The sequence below is a fragment of the Clarias gariepinus genome, chromosome 22 (assembly GCF_024256425.1).
Source record: "Clarias gariepinus isolate MV-2021 ecotype Netherlands chromosome 22, CGAR_prim_01v2, whole genome shotgun sequence".
NCBI classification, from domain to species: domain Eukaryota; kingdom Metazoa; phylum Chordata; class Actinopteri; order Siluriformes; family Clariidae; genus Clarias; species Clarias gariepinus.
The window spans coordinates 20,676,086-20,688,494 of NC_071121.1; the positions used below are offsets into that span (position 1 = coordinate 20,676,086).

General features: G+C 38.6%; 1 protein-coding gene across 1 annotated transcript; it reads left to right on the forward strand.

Annotated features, from left to right (window-relative positions):
• Positions 1-833: 833 nt before the first annotated feature.
• pfdn4 (prefoldin subunit 4) lies at positions 834-5,328 on the forward strand. The gene is made up of 4 exons (XM_053481919.1): positions 834-922; positions 2,845-2,952; positions 3,069-3,209; positions 4,999-5,328. Exons 1-4 carry the CDS (start codon positions 896-898, stop codon positions 5,128-5,130), a joined length of 408 nt encoding a protein of 135 aa, XP_053337894.1. The 5' UTR covers positions 834-895; the 3' UTR covers positions 5,131-5,328.
• The last annotated feature ends 7,081 nt before the right edge of the window (positions 5,329-12,409 follow it).

Consider the following 12,409-nt stretch of genomic DNA (forward strand, 5'->3'; position numbering starts at 1 on the left):
TGAAAGTTTCCACAGTAAGGCTTAGTGTAAACATTTAGGCATTCAAGTAAAATCGTGATATGATGAAATTTCTTTTGAATGAAGTTGTAAAAACTATGTGATATTTACCGAAGACTTAACGCGAGAGGTTTAAATGTTTTAAAGTAGGCCCGTATGTCCATGATTGACGATTTCAGCCAGAAAGGTTTGGAACCCATTGCAGTCGTTCCAGTGAACATGTGAATGTGAAGCAGGCATATTGAGAACACTTTCTACCTTGATGTCATTCAAGCACTAGTGAAAGAGGGGTTTGGGGATTATACAGAGAAATAAAAGTAGTTTTACCACCTTTAAAAAAAAAAAAAAACCCTCATATTTTCCACAATTTTATGTTTTTGTTCTTATATTTAAATATAAAATTATAATTATTTTATAATTCTTTAATTTTTCTTTCTGTCATTGCTATAATAATAATAATAATAATAATAATAATTATTATTATTATTATTATTATTATTTTCTGTTTAACATAACTAACACTGTTTTGTCCACTAGGTGTCAGTATTTCTACACCTGTCTTACTCACTTCAACTGTTTTTCTTTTATTAATAGATTTGCCCCAAAACACGTATCTTATTCTATCTTCTGTTTAACAGTTAAAACAAACAATAAAAAAATCTAAGGAGACTGAAATTAACACAAGCTTCAAAATAATCGCTTAAGATTTACTGACAACAGGCATTATTTTTCCCCACCCGCATTGCGATAAATTCCGGCTTGTGTACCGGGATTGATTTAGTAAATAATCCAATCAGATTGTGAGTATGAACTGTTAGCCAATCCCAGAGAGGGAGGCGGGGTTTGTTAGAAATACGGGTTGGACGAAGGCACTAAGGACTTCCATTTCCGTTTTAAGATGGCAGCCACCGTCAAGAAATCTGTTGTAAGTCTGGCAAAGCGTTGTGTTACTTTTTGTAAATATATTTCTGGACAGTTCATGTTTGGGTGTGCCTAGGGTTTGGGGATTTACGTCAGTGATAGTTTGTGTGTGATTATGGAGACGTTTTATTCGCTGGTAATTCCCTTGCTAGACCGTTAGCTAGTGAGCCATGCCCATAAGGACCAGGTCCGGCGTTAGAGGCTCAGTGTTTAGCAGCACTACACACTGTACACCTTTAACAAGCACATGCAAGTGTGTATTCTAAATCTGAGTGTGAAACATGTCTGAATATATATATATATATATATATATGTGTTATATTAAGTAATGTTTATATGTTAGTTGATGCTGTATGTTCATTATGCTATTCTATATTGATGCCACAAGAGTTTCAGTAATAAAAAACCCCAACAACCTTCAAGCCCAGGCCATTTGCCACCAACAAACACGCCACAGTCAAATTCATCGAAAGCGTGTTTTCTTTATTGTGATGTTTGATGTGAAGCTCTTGACCTGTATCTGCATGATTTTCTGCACTATACATCTGCCACATGACGGAATACATGTGTGTGAATGAGAGGGACTCGAGAGGATCGGTGAGGCTACAGGGAGCAGAGGTAAAGAAGGTGCAGGACTTTAAGTACTTAGGGTCAACGGTCCAGAGCAACGAGAGTGTTTAAAGGAGGTGAAGAGGCGGGTACAGGCAGGTTGGAATGGGTGGAGAAAAGTGTCAGGTGTGTTGTGCGATGAAAGAGTATCAGCGAGAAAGAAAGGAAAGGTGTACACTACAGTGGTGAGACCAGCGATGCTCTACAGCTTAGAGACAGTGGCACTGAAGAAAAGACAGGAGGCAGAGCTGGAGGTAGCAGAGCTGAAGATGTTGAGGTTCTCTTTGAAAGTGACAAGGATGGATAGGATCAAGAATGAGTTCATCAGAGAGACAACCCACGTTAGATGTTTTCGAGATAAAGTCAGAGAGGCCAGATTGAGGTGGTTTGGACATGTTCAGAGGAGAGATTGTGAATATATCGGTGGAAGGATGCTGAGGTTGGAACTGTCTAGAGGAAGACCAAAAAGGAGATTTATGGATACAGTGAGAGAGGACATGAACTGTCCGTGAGCTGTGGCGACCCCTGAAAGCGAACAGCCGAAAGACAAAGAAGACATCTGCCACATGATTGGCTAATTGAATAGCTGCCTGCATGAGCAGGTGTTATTAAAATGGACAATGTGTGCATATGCTGATTTCCAGTAAAGACTCCACTTAGCTAGTTATTGATCTACGAGATGTTAAAAGAAGTGCAGTGGATGATAGCATTAGTGTGAAATGGGGATGAGAATCACCCGGGATCAGCTGACATGATGTATCATAATACTCAGGTGGTGATTCAGTTTAGATTGTGATTCTGTTGTTAGTATCAAAACTTTATAAATATCATGATAATTTCAGATTTTATTGGAATTCAAAACACACTTAGTAAATACAGTAGTACCTCAGCGTACAAATTAATTAATTCTGGTGGCTAGTTTTTAAGGGGAAATTCAGTTGTTTGCCTAGGGCAAGGCGGGGCAGATTTTTAGACCACCTCAAAGAAAATGTAAATAAATAATAATAATAAAAGTAAATTTTGATGTCAGTAAGGCGATACATGAACTGCCCCCTCTCCATGTTTCTAATAATTGGTATTCCCAAATTGCCTGAAATGTGTGAGTAAGTGTGTGCTTGTGCGTCCTGCGGTGGATTGGCACCCTGTCCAGGTGTCCAGGCCAAAGTGAATTACCACAGGTGCCATGGGTAGTTGAATAGCATTGTGGGTAATGAAGTAAACTTACTCGGTGTGTGTCGTCTTTAACCTTTTATTTAAAATTAGGGAGAAAGTTCTGATTTTTGCACTGTAGTTATTAAGCACTTACCTCCATCTCAGGCGGTCGAAGATGTCAATGTCACGTTTGAAGACCAGCAGAAGATCAACAAGTTTGCTAGGAGCACAAATCGAATGTCTGAGTTGAAAGATGAAATAGAAGCCAAAAAAGTAAGTCCTTGATTTTGCTGTTGACCGGGGGGGGAAAAAAAAAATAAATAAATAAATATATATATATATATATTGCTGGTAATTATTATATTTACTTGTTTTATTTTCTTTCTCAGAAATCTTTACAGAATTTAGAGGATGCAAGTGATGACCTTATGATGCTGGAGGACGACGATCTTTCCATCCCATATCATATCGGAGATGTTTTCATCAGCCACACTCAGGAGGAGACGCAGGAGATGCTTGAGGCTGCTAAGGTCAGGAAATAGCCTTTATGGTGCAACTCGAACAAATGGTTTTACAGATCAATTAGTGGTGCAAAGATTAAACTGTTTGAAAGTTTATAGAAAATACAACCAATTTGTTGATTTTAAATTGGTTGCATGTGTGTGTTCTGAACTTTGACACACTTAAAGAGCTGATATTTTTTCCATTTGTTTAACAAGTTACTGCAGGTCTCAGAGCTCCCCTAATGTGTGTCGGTTATGGACCAGCTAAAAAACTCCCACAGATAACGTGGATTACTTTCATACCTCAAAATCCATTTATTTTACTCCTGGTTTAAATGGCCAGTTTCAGTGTCTCTGTATGAGGGGTGTGCAAGTCAAACCAGTACATTTAACTGTGCAGAATATCAGAACAGTTTTGTTTAACACACTTTTATTTAAGACTACTTTTATTTTTCTTCATATAATCTCCTGCTACTCTAATGCACTTATCCCGGAGTTTCACTAGTGCTTGGATACCATCAGTGTAGAAAGTTTTCTTAGTATGCCTGAGACATGGTTGGACTGCCTGCTTCATGTCTGATCCACTGGTCTCCCTGGAACTCCTCTTACTGTTTTATGGCCCAAACATGTGGAACTGGTTTGAAGTGATGTCCGAATTGTATGGGGGACGTGGCAATAACTCTCGGACAAGTTCATGTAAGCTTTAAATGGTGTTGATGACAGATTATGTGTACAGTTCACACAGACAGATTTTTCTTTGTGCAAGTCGATTTTCAAGGATCAGATCCACTCCCTGAATGTTCATGGGAACGACTGTAGTAGGCTCCGAGCCACCTCAGCTAGGATCAACGTTCATAGACGTACGGGCTTCTTTAAAACGTTTGCACCCTTCAAATTTTTTACCGTGGCTAAGAGTCTCTAAGAATCACCGTACAGCTCTTAAAATCTTCTGTAAATGTCAACCAGACTTAAGCCTACATTCACAAGGGTTTTTAAATCCTGGTTTGGCATGAATGCCCCAAGTAAATGAGCTACTGCTGAGCCAAGCCCCAACTGGAGAATAGCAGAGCTGAGCAACAAGCCAGGGTAGGTAATTTATGAGCTCACAATAAGGGGAAAAATCTAGTGTCCCAGTGGAGCAGTATCTTATCTTATCTTGTCTTATCTTAGTTCCTGTATAAATGTTATTTTAGAAATGTCTAAGACTGTGTTTAAATGTTTAAAACTATTTAAAGTATCAGTTAAATATTAATATAATTCATAATGGCATTAAGCTGGTCTCATTATAAGAGCTGTTGTAAGGGGAACCCCTCAATATACTAGGGTTGTACCTCAGGACTCACAGTAATTAAAGTGTTAAGCAGCTAGCAATGCACATGGTTTGTGAAAACAGAAGCAAAAAGGCACAAAGAAGCTTTTTAACTTTGCACATGTAGACATAAACAATTTTTGTCGTCCTCAAGACTAAGATCATGATGTATGAATATTTTTTTTAATTTTTAATCTCTTAGGCTTGCTCTTTAGTATTACATGTAGACATAAACAATTTTTGTCGTCCTCAAGACTAAGATCATGATGTATGAATATTTTTTGAATTGTTAATCTCTTAGGCTTGCTCTTTAGTATTACATGTAGACATAAACAATTTTTGTCGTCCTCAGGACTAAGATCATGATGTATGAAATTGATTGTTAATCTCTTAGGCTTGCTTTATAGTATTTAAAAAAATCTATTTTTGGCTTTTAATAGTTGACATCAAAGATGGAATTTATCTAGCCTATCATTAAAAATGTTCTTGATCTTCCCATGTCTATAGGAAACTCTAAAAGAGGAAATTAAATCTCTGGAAGGTCGAGTGGCATCAATACAGGAAGTGCTTGGAGATCTCAAGGTCCAGTTGTATGCCAAATTTGGGAACAACATTAATCTAGAAGCAGATGAAAGCTGAATGCTTCTGTATTTGGACTTTTTCACAAATGGACAACGTTCAGTTTCCTATACCGAGCTTACAGCAGCACTAGTCATCGCTTCAGTCTTGTAGGAGAGGATTTGTTTCTGTATTTAAAATAGATGTATTTCTTTTAACAGAACAGGCTGATTAAAAAACAACAGTTATTGCTGTTAAAATAAAGTACGAACTGATGAATTCCCTTGAGTGTTTCTTTAATTTCAAGTGATCGGTTTGTGGTTTGACATGCCCAAGCCTGTTTTTTTCACTAGTTTGGTTGTTTTTCCCCCACAAGCTTTTAAAATGTATCTTGCAGCTTTAAATGTCACCCTTTTAAAAGGTTTGGGAAAAGTTTTTCGAACTCTGTGAAACTACATTATGTCAATGTGTTGAGGCCTGCCTGCTTTAATTAATCACTAGGCATTTACTGAAGAAGTAAAAAGTTGTGAAGATCACGTCTGAAAAACATACATGAATAATACAAAGGGGGTGATTAATGGAGTGTTTGAGATCTTGTGAACCTGTGAGATTCAGGCAGCAGCACTGCTGTAACACTCTGTTCCCAAAGAACATGCCAAAAAAACATCTGACATAATGTGAATGGAATAAATAAATTATACTGCTTACAGCATACGAAAGAGGAATACTCTCACCGTGGGCTAGTACCTACTATTACTTCTGTAACAAATACTAGATTTTAGCCATAACATTATGACCACTAACTGTAGCTAATTAGACAACATTGATCATAAATTATTACATCAGCATACTGGTGACAGGATTATTGGCCTCAGAATCTCACTGGTCTGGTCTGATCAAACAGAAGATTCAAAGCACAATGCACTTAAGGTGCAAGGCGACAGTTCTGACCAATAAACCTCCATGCAGCCTTGTGGTTTTAATATTAATGATATGGCTGATCAGTATATAGACCATTTGTTTTGTTTTTTTGTTTTTTAAGTGACAAATATAAGATTGCATGTTGTGCTTATAGACCATGTTGAGATTTCCTTATGGTGTACTCAAGATACAAAATGAATAAAATTTGGTGAACTCCTGTCTCATTACAGATGTTCTGTGAGCTTTGGGTGAACCACTCTGACCTCAAACCCATTCCTCCTGTGTTTTCTTGGCTGTATGCTTTGGGTCATCTGAAGCAGGTTTCTTTTCCAAGGACCTCCCCATATTTTGCTGTATTCATCCTTCTCTCAATTCTAACAAGTCTTCTTATTCAGCCCAAAGACTTTGTTTTTGGTGTCTCCCATATGCCTTGTACTAGCCAGTCTAGCATAAAGATCTGATTGATGGAGTTTGGTGCGGGTTCTCCCATCTCTATAGAGTACTTCTGAAGCTCCCTTAAAGCTTTTGAGGTTCTTGGTTACCTCACCAAGCAAGCAACATCTCGTCTGTTACTGAGTCAAAGGACTCAATTTCACAATAAGCCCACTGTGTTCCCCTGAACACTCAGAACATCATAAATTATTTATAGCTTGCCCAGATCTATGTCTCAACATGAATTAATCAGAGAGGTCTACAGAGAGATCTTTGAACTTCATGCTCTATGAATTTGGGAGCCACATACAAACAGGTGTGTGCCGTTCCAAATCGTTTCCAGTCGATTAACTGTGCCACAGGTGGACTTCAGTCAAGTTCTGCAAACACCAAATCAAATCAAACAGAATGCACCTGAGCTTGATTTGGAGCACTTTAGCCAAAGGTCTAAATGCTTGGCCAAATTAGATATTTCGGTTGATTTTTAAAATGTTTGCTAAAAGCATGTGTATAAATTAATAGAAAGAATTGGTTCAAAGTGAAGGGCTCTGAACGATAAAAGTGATTCACAATCACAATTGAATTTCAATAACATTAAAACCTGCTTTTCTTGCCACTATAAGAGCTTTAATCCATCGTGACCTGGACTCCACAAGACCAGTAAAGGTCCTGAGGACCTGTGAAAGTCCTCAGTGGTGTCTGGAAAGTAAGACATTAACAACAGATTCTTGGGATCCTGCACTTTATAAGGTGAGGCTTCCATGGATCAGACATGTTTGTCCAGCACATCCTACAAATACTTGATTGGTTTGAGATCTGAGGAATTTAGAAGCTACATCAAGAGTTTAACTTTTTGACTTATTTCTTAATCCACTCCTGAACGATCTTTGCATTGTGCCAGGAAACATTATCCCGTTAAAAGAGGGCATTGCACTTAGGGAATACCGTTTTCATGCAAGGGTGTACTTGGTCTGCAACTAGGATTGGGTTTCATTTGGGTTTTTTACAATACCGGTGCCAAATCAATACTTTTAAAACAGTACTGGTGCCTGAACTGATACTTAAAAAAGAGCGTCTTTTTTCAGTTGGGAAATAATTTTTCATGTTCGTTACGGTTCTCTAAAACGTCTCAATTTAAGAGAACCAGAGTGCAAATATTTCATTCGATCACTCAGGCAGTTAAGTACCACCTGAGTAAGGAACAGAAATATGCATTCTCATTCTGTTCTAATACATAACGGTTATATGGGTACCGGTGCCATATTTGCACAGGTTTCAATACCCAACCCTACAGTATATGCAACACTGTTCAGTTAGATGGTACGAGTCCATATGACAAGTAACATCCATGAGAATGGTGGTTGCCCACCAGAGCATTGCAGAGCCTCCAGCAGCTTGTTATCTCTTCACAAAGATAGTTATGATGGGTCAGCACACTGACCTTTCTGGGGCTGCATTCCCTGATACACAGCGAGCTACAATGCACTGTGTGTTCTGACATTTTTTCTATTATAGCCACAATTTTCAGCAAATTTGTGCTACAATATGTCTCTTGTGGGATTGTACTAGACAGTCTTTACTAGACAGCCTCCCCCCCCCCCCCCCCCCCAACCGTGGTTGCCCATTACACGCTTTAACAATTGTCACTCTTTGGACGATTTTCTGAAAGTACTAACCACTTAATCAGAAACACCCCACAAGACCTGCAGTTTTTAAAATACTCTGCTCCTGTCATCTACCCATCAATTTGGTCTTTGTTAATGTCAGTCATGCTGTTATACTTGCGCAATTTTTTTCTGCTTCCAACACATCAACTTCAAGATCAGACTTTACCTGCTGTTCAATATACAGGTGCATTTCAATAAATTAGAATATCATTGAAACGTTGATTAATTTCAGTAATTCAATTCAAAACGTGAAACTCATATAGATTCATACACACAGACTGATATATTTAAAGTGTTTATTTCTTTTATGTTGGATGATTATGGCTTACAGCTAATGAAAACCCAAAATTCAGTATCACAGAAAATTTGAATATTGTGAAAAAGTTCAATATTGGAGACTCATGGTGTCATTAGTGTAATCAGCTAACTTGTCAGTTGTCCAGAAGATGATCATTGACACCCAGCACATGGAGGGTAAGACACAAAAGGTCATTGCTAAAAAAGCTGTATCCAAGAACATTAATAGAAAGTTGAATGGAAGGAAACAATGTGGTAGAAAAAGGTCCAAAAGCAACAGGACTGCAGCCTTGAGAGGATTGTGAAACAAAGACCATTTTAGAATTAGAGGGAGATTCAAAAGGAATGGACTGCAGATGGAGTCAGTGCATATGGAGATTTACTGAGGGGTAAAATACCATCCTGACATGTGATATTGTAATGAGATAATTTCTTCATGCCATCATGCCATATTCACATTTACATTTAGGCATTTGGCAGATGCTCTTATCCAAAGCGAGTTACAGAAGTGCCTTAAAAAGTTTCCATCTTTGGATAGATCTTTACACTGGGTTACTTACCAATACCATCAGTCATACACTTTTGGGGGTGTGGGGGTTTGGTAGCCCAAATATTGGAGAAACAGATTCATGTTAAGTTGTCATTCAAAGACTTCGCTGTACGGCCATCTAGAGGAAGTTCATTCCACCACCTGGTTGGCAGAACAAAAAAGAGTCTAAATGCATGTCTTCCACGATCCCTGAGAGATGGTGGGACCAGCCGAGCAGTGCTGGAGTATCGGAGGGAACGTAGTGCGGTGCAAGGTGTGATTACAGCTACGATGTATATCGGCTCTGGGCCGTTTTTAGCACTACAGGCAAACACCAGGGTTTTGAATTTGTTACGAGCAGCTACAGGAAGCCAGTTTGGAAGTTGGGTGGTGCGTACAGAGTTACCCCAAGAATGTGAAGAGCAGGAGGAGCTAGTGGGTTGAGTAGTGAAGAGAAGATATTGTGGAGTTTGCCAGGATCATGTGCAGACACTTACAGCTTTTTCCTGTAGAAGGCAGTGTTGGCAGTCACGTCGTTTGAGAATTTAAAGAAAAGAGCACGGTAAGAGACAAGATCTGCATCAAGCTGAGATTTCTTCCATTCTCTCTTTGCAGTTCTTAATGTCACATGTCTGTAGTTTTAATGTTATGGCTGATTTGTGTATAAACAATATATTTTCATATTATATATGTATATAGTAGGTCATATTTTGCTAAATAGCTCCACATTTATCCTGTAAATCTCCCATTCTACCACAGAAGAAAGGTGCTATATTGGATTCATGTCTAGTGACTTTGGAGGCCATTGAAGTAAACTTATTGCAATAGTCAGAACCAGCCTGACCAGAACAACTTGTGCTGTGTGACATGGTTGCATTTTCATGCTAGTTTCTGACCCTATCGTATCCTTGCTGTTGGATAAATCCAGATTCAGCAGACCAGACAACATTTTTTAAAATTTTCACTGTCTAGTTTCGGTAGTCTGTGCTCAATATAGTCTCAGATTCCAATACTTCCCTGATACATGTGGAACTCAAAGTGGTCTCTGGTTTTGATTGTTGTTTATGAAGCCTCCTTCAAGAAAATCCCAGGAGATCAGCAGCAGTCTGTCTACAGCAATCACGCCATGGTTAAATACACTAAGATCTTCCGCATAAGTGACTGGTAAAGGCTGTCAGTGCTCTGTAATGTTTAAAACACCTATATCTGCCTCTATGTGTTTTATTTCTTATATAAGCAGCACTGATCATATACAGTATCTAATCAAAATATAGTGAATTGCTCTTAATGAAAAAGGAGACGTTGTGTCTCTTGGGCCCGTGACTAATTGATTAAACTAATGGCTGTTGAAATCATTGTGGTCTCAGGCACATGGTGGAGCAACCTTATAATTAATTAACTTGATCTAATTAGGCAATAAATCATGGTTAATTTAGCCTGCATGTTTGTGGGCTTGGAAAACAAATGAACACGGTGTTCAGTAATTTACTACATTGTAGACTAAACCATGTAGCAAAAAACTATTACTACTACAGTTGTATTAGTTTACATTGTCAAGGAACAGTTTAAATAAAACACTGTAAATATTAAGATTTATTTAGTGTGGGGATTCTGTCCACCACCTCCCCCCATTCTCCAAACAGAAGTTTGGCAAGAATCAAGCCCTTTCAAACTGGGCAGGGTGCTGTATGAATCATTTATTATGGCCTGTTCTTTGACCATTGGTATATGGAGTATGTTTTCTAATATGCAAAGCACTGTAGCCTTGCACCTCCAGGTTCTGGGTTTGATTCCCACCTTGGTTCTGTGTCATGAAGTTTGCATGTTCTCCCTGTGCTTAAAGGGTTTCCTCCAGGTACTCTGAATTCCTCCCACAGTCCAAAGACATGCAGATTAGGCTGATTGGTGTTGCCAAATTGAAGTACGTCTCTGAATGAAGATCCTGGCCAGGGTGGCTCAGAGCCCACTGCTGTCATTCCCATGAATATTCAACAACAAGTAAAATGCTTGATCCTTGAGAATTGATGGATAGTTGTCAACCTGCAGAAGAGACTCATCTGTCAGTGGGAACAGAAATTCAGCTGGGAGTTACTACCACATCCCCTATATAGTCTTGACTTCACACCAAACCATTTTCACATATTTTGATCCATTAAAGAGTTCTTAGGAGGCCAACATTTCAGACATAAAGCAGGCAATCTGATCATGGCTCCAGGGTACTGAAAAAAACGTTGTACCTTCATGGTATCCAAGCACTAGTGAAACCCTGGGATAAGTGCAGCAGGGGATTGTGTAGTTTATTTACTATATAGATTATATAGATAAAAATCTGTGCTCTTCTGCAAACAAAAGGCCCAGTTTAACTCAAACACCCGTAATACATTAACATATTAGGGTTCTTTATGCATATTTGCAACATGCATTATTCTGCAATCAAAAGTCCCAGTTTGACTCGAACACGCGTAAAACATTTACATATTAGGTTTCTTTATGCATATAGCTTTCTGAGCTCTGAGTCACTGCCAACACCCCTGTTGCTGCTCATGCTATAATTAACTGTTATGTCAGTGTTTAAAAAAAAAAAAAACTTATCAGATATGATTACTGTGTAACTGTGTAAATGTGTCTTCCCTGCAGTTCTCTGAAGCATTTAGTAATGAATTTTGAACATGTTTTGTTTTGATTGAAAGAGGACTAGAGTTTTTGTTTTGTTCAGATTAGTATGAGGCAGCAGGTATTCCTGTATTCGGAACACACACTGCCTGAGGACAGCCCGAGGACCCCGAAGCCTGACTTAAAAGTGAAGAGCACATCCGACATCCTGAAATATATTGCAGCCTTAGAACTGACATAAATTCATTTCAGAATAAAACATTATCAGTGTTCTTCTCTGACAAAAAAAAAAAAAAACACCCCAAAGTGTTATGCATTTCCAAAAGCACCAAACAGTTTCCTGGCAATTTAAAGCCTGTGACTGTTTCTAAATCCATTATTCACCACTGTGCTTTGAGTGTTAACTATATGTATATGGGTTAAATACTTTTTAGGTAAGTAGCACTACATCCTGTTCAGGATTGCATAGTTGAACTAGTAAAATGTTTTCTCTCGACTGCATGTACAGTAATCCACTGTACTAATCTTAAAAACACAGCTTTGCTGAGTGCACCTACATAAACAATAGCTAAAAAATAAAAATAATTTTCTAAACACATCCCGTGTTGTATCGGCTGGAAAGGGAATATAGCAACAGGCACAGGCCTAATTAAACCATGCCTGCGAGTGTGGCCTGCTCGGGCTAATGAAATATCAGATAAATAAATGGAGTTTGACGTTCCGCTGGCTAACCTCAGGAGGATTGAGATCTCAATTAACAAGTTCCTGCGCCCCCGTGGGCATCTTGCTAGCCAGCGCCAGCTTAAGAGCAGACCCGCCTTCGCTTGCTCAGCCTTTATAAGTACAGCTTGTTAAAGTCTGGCTTCAAAGAGCACAGGGAAATAACTGCTCTTATTTCCCG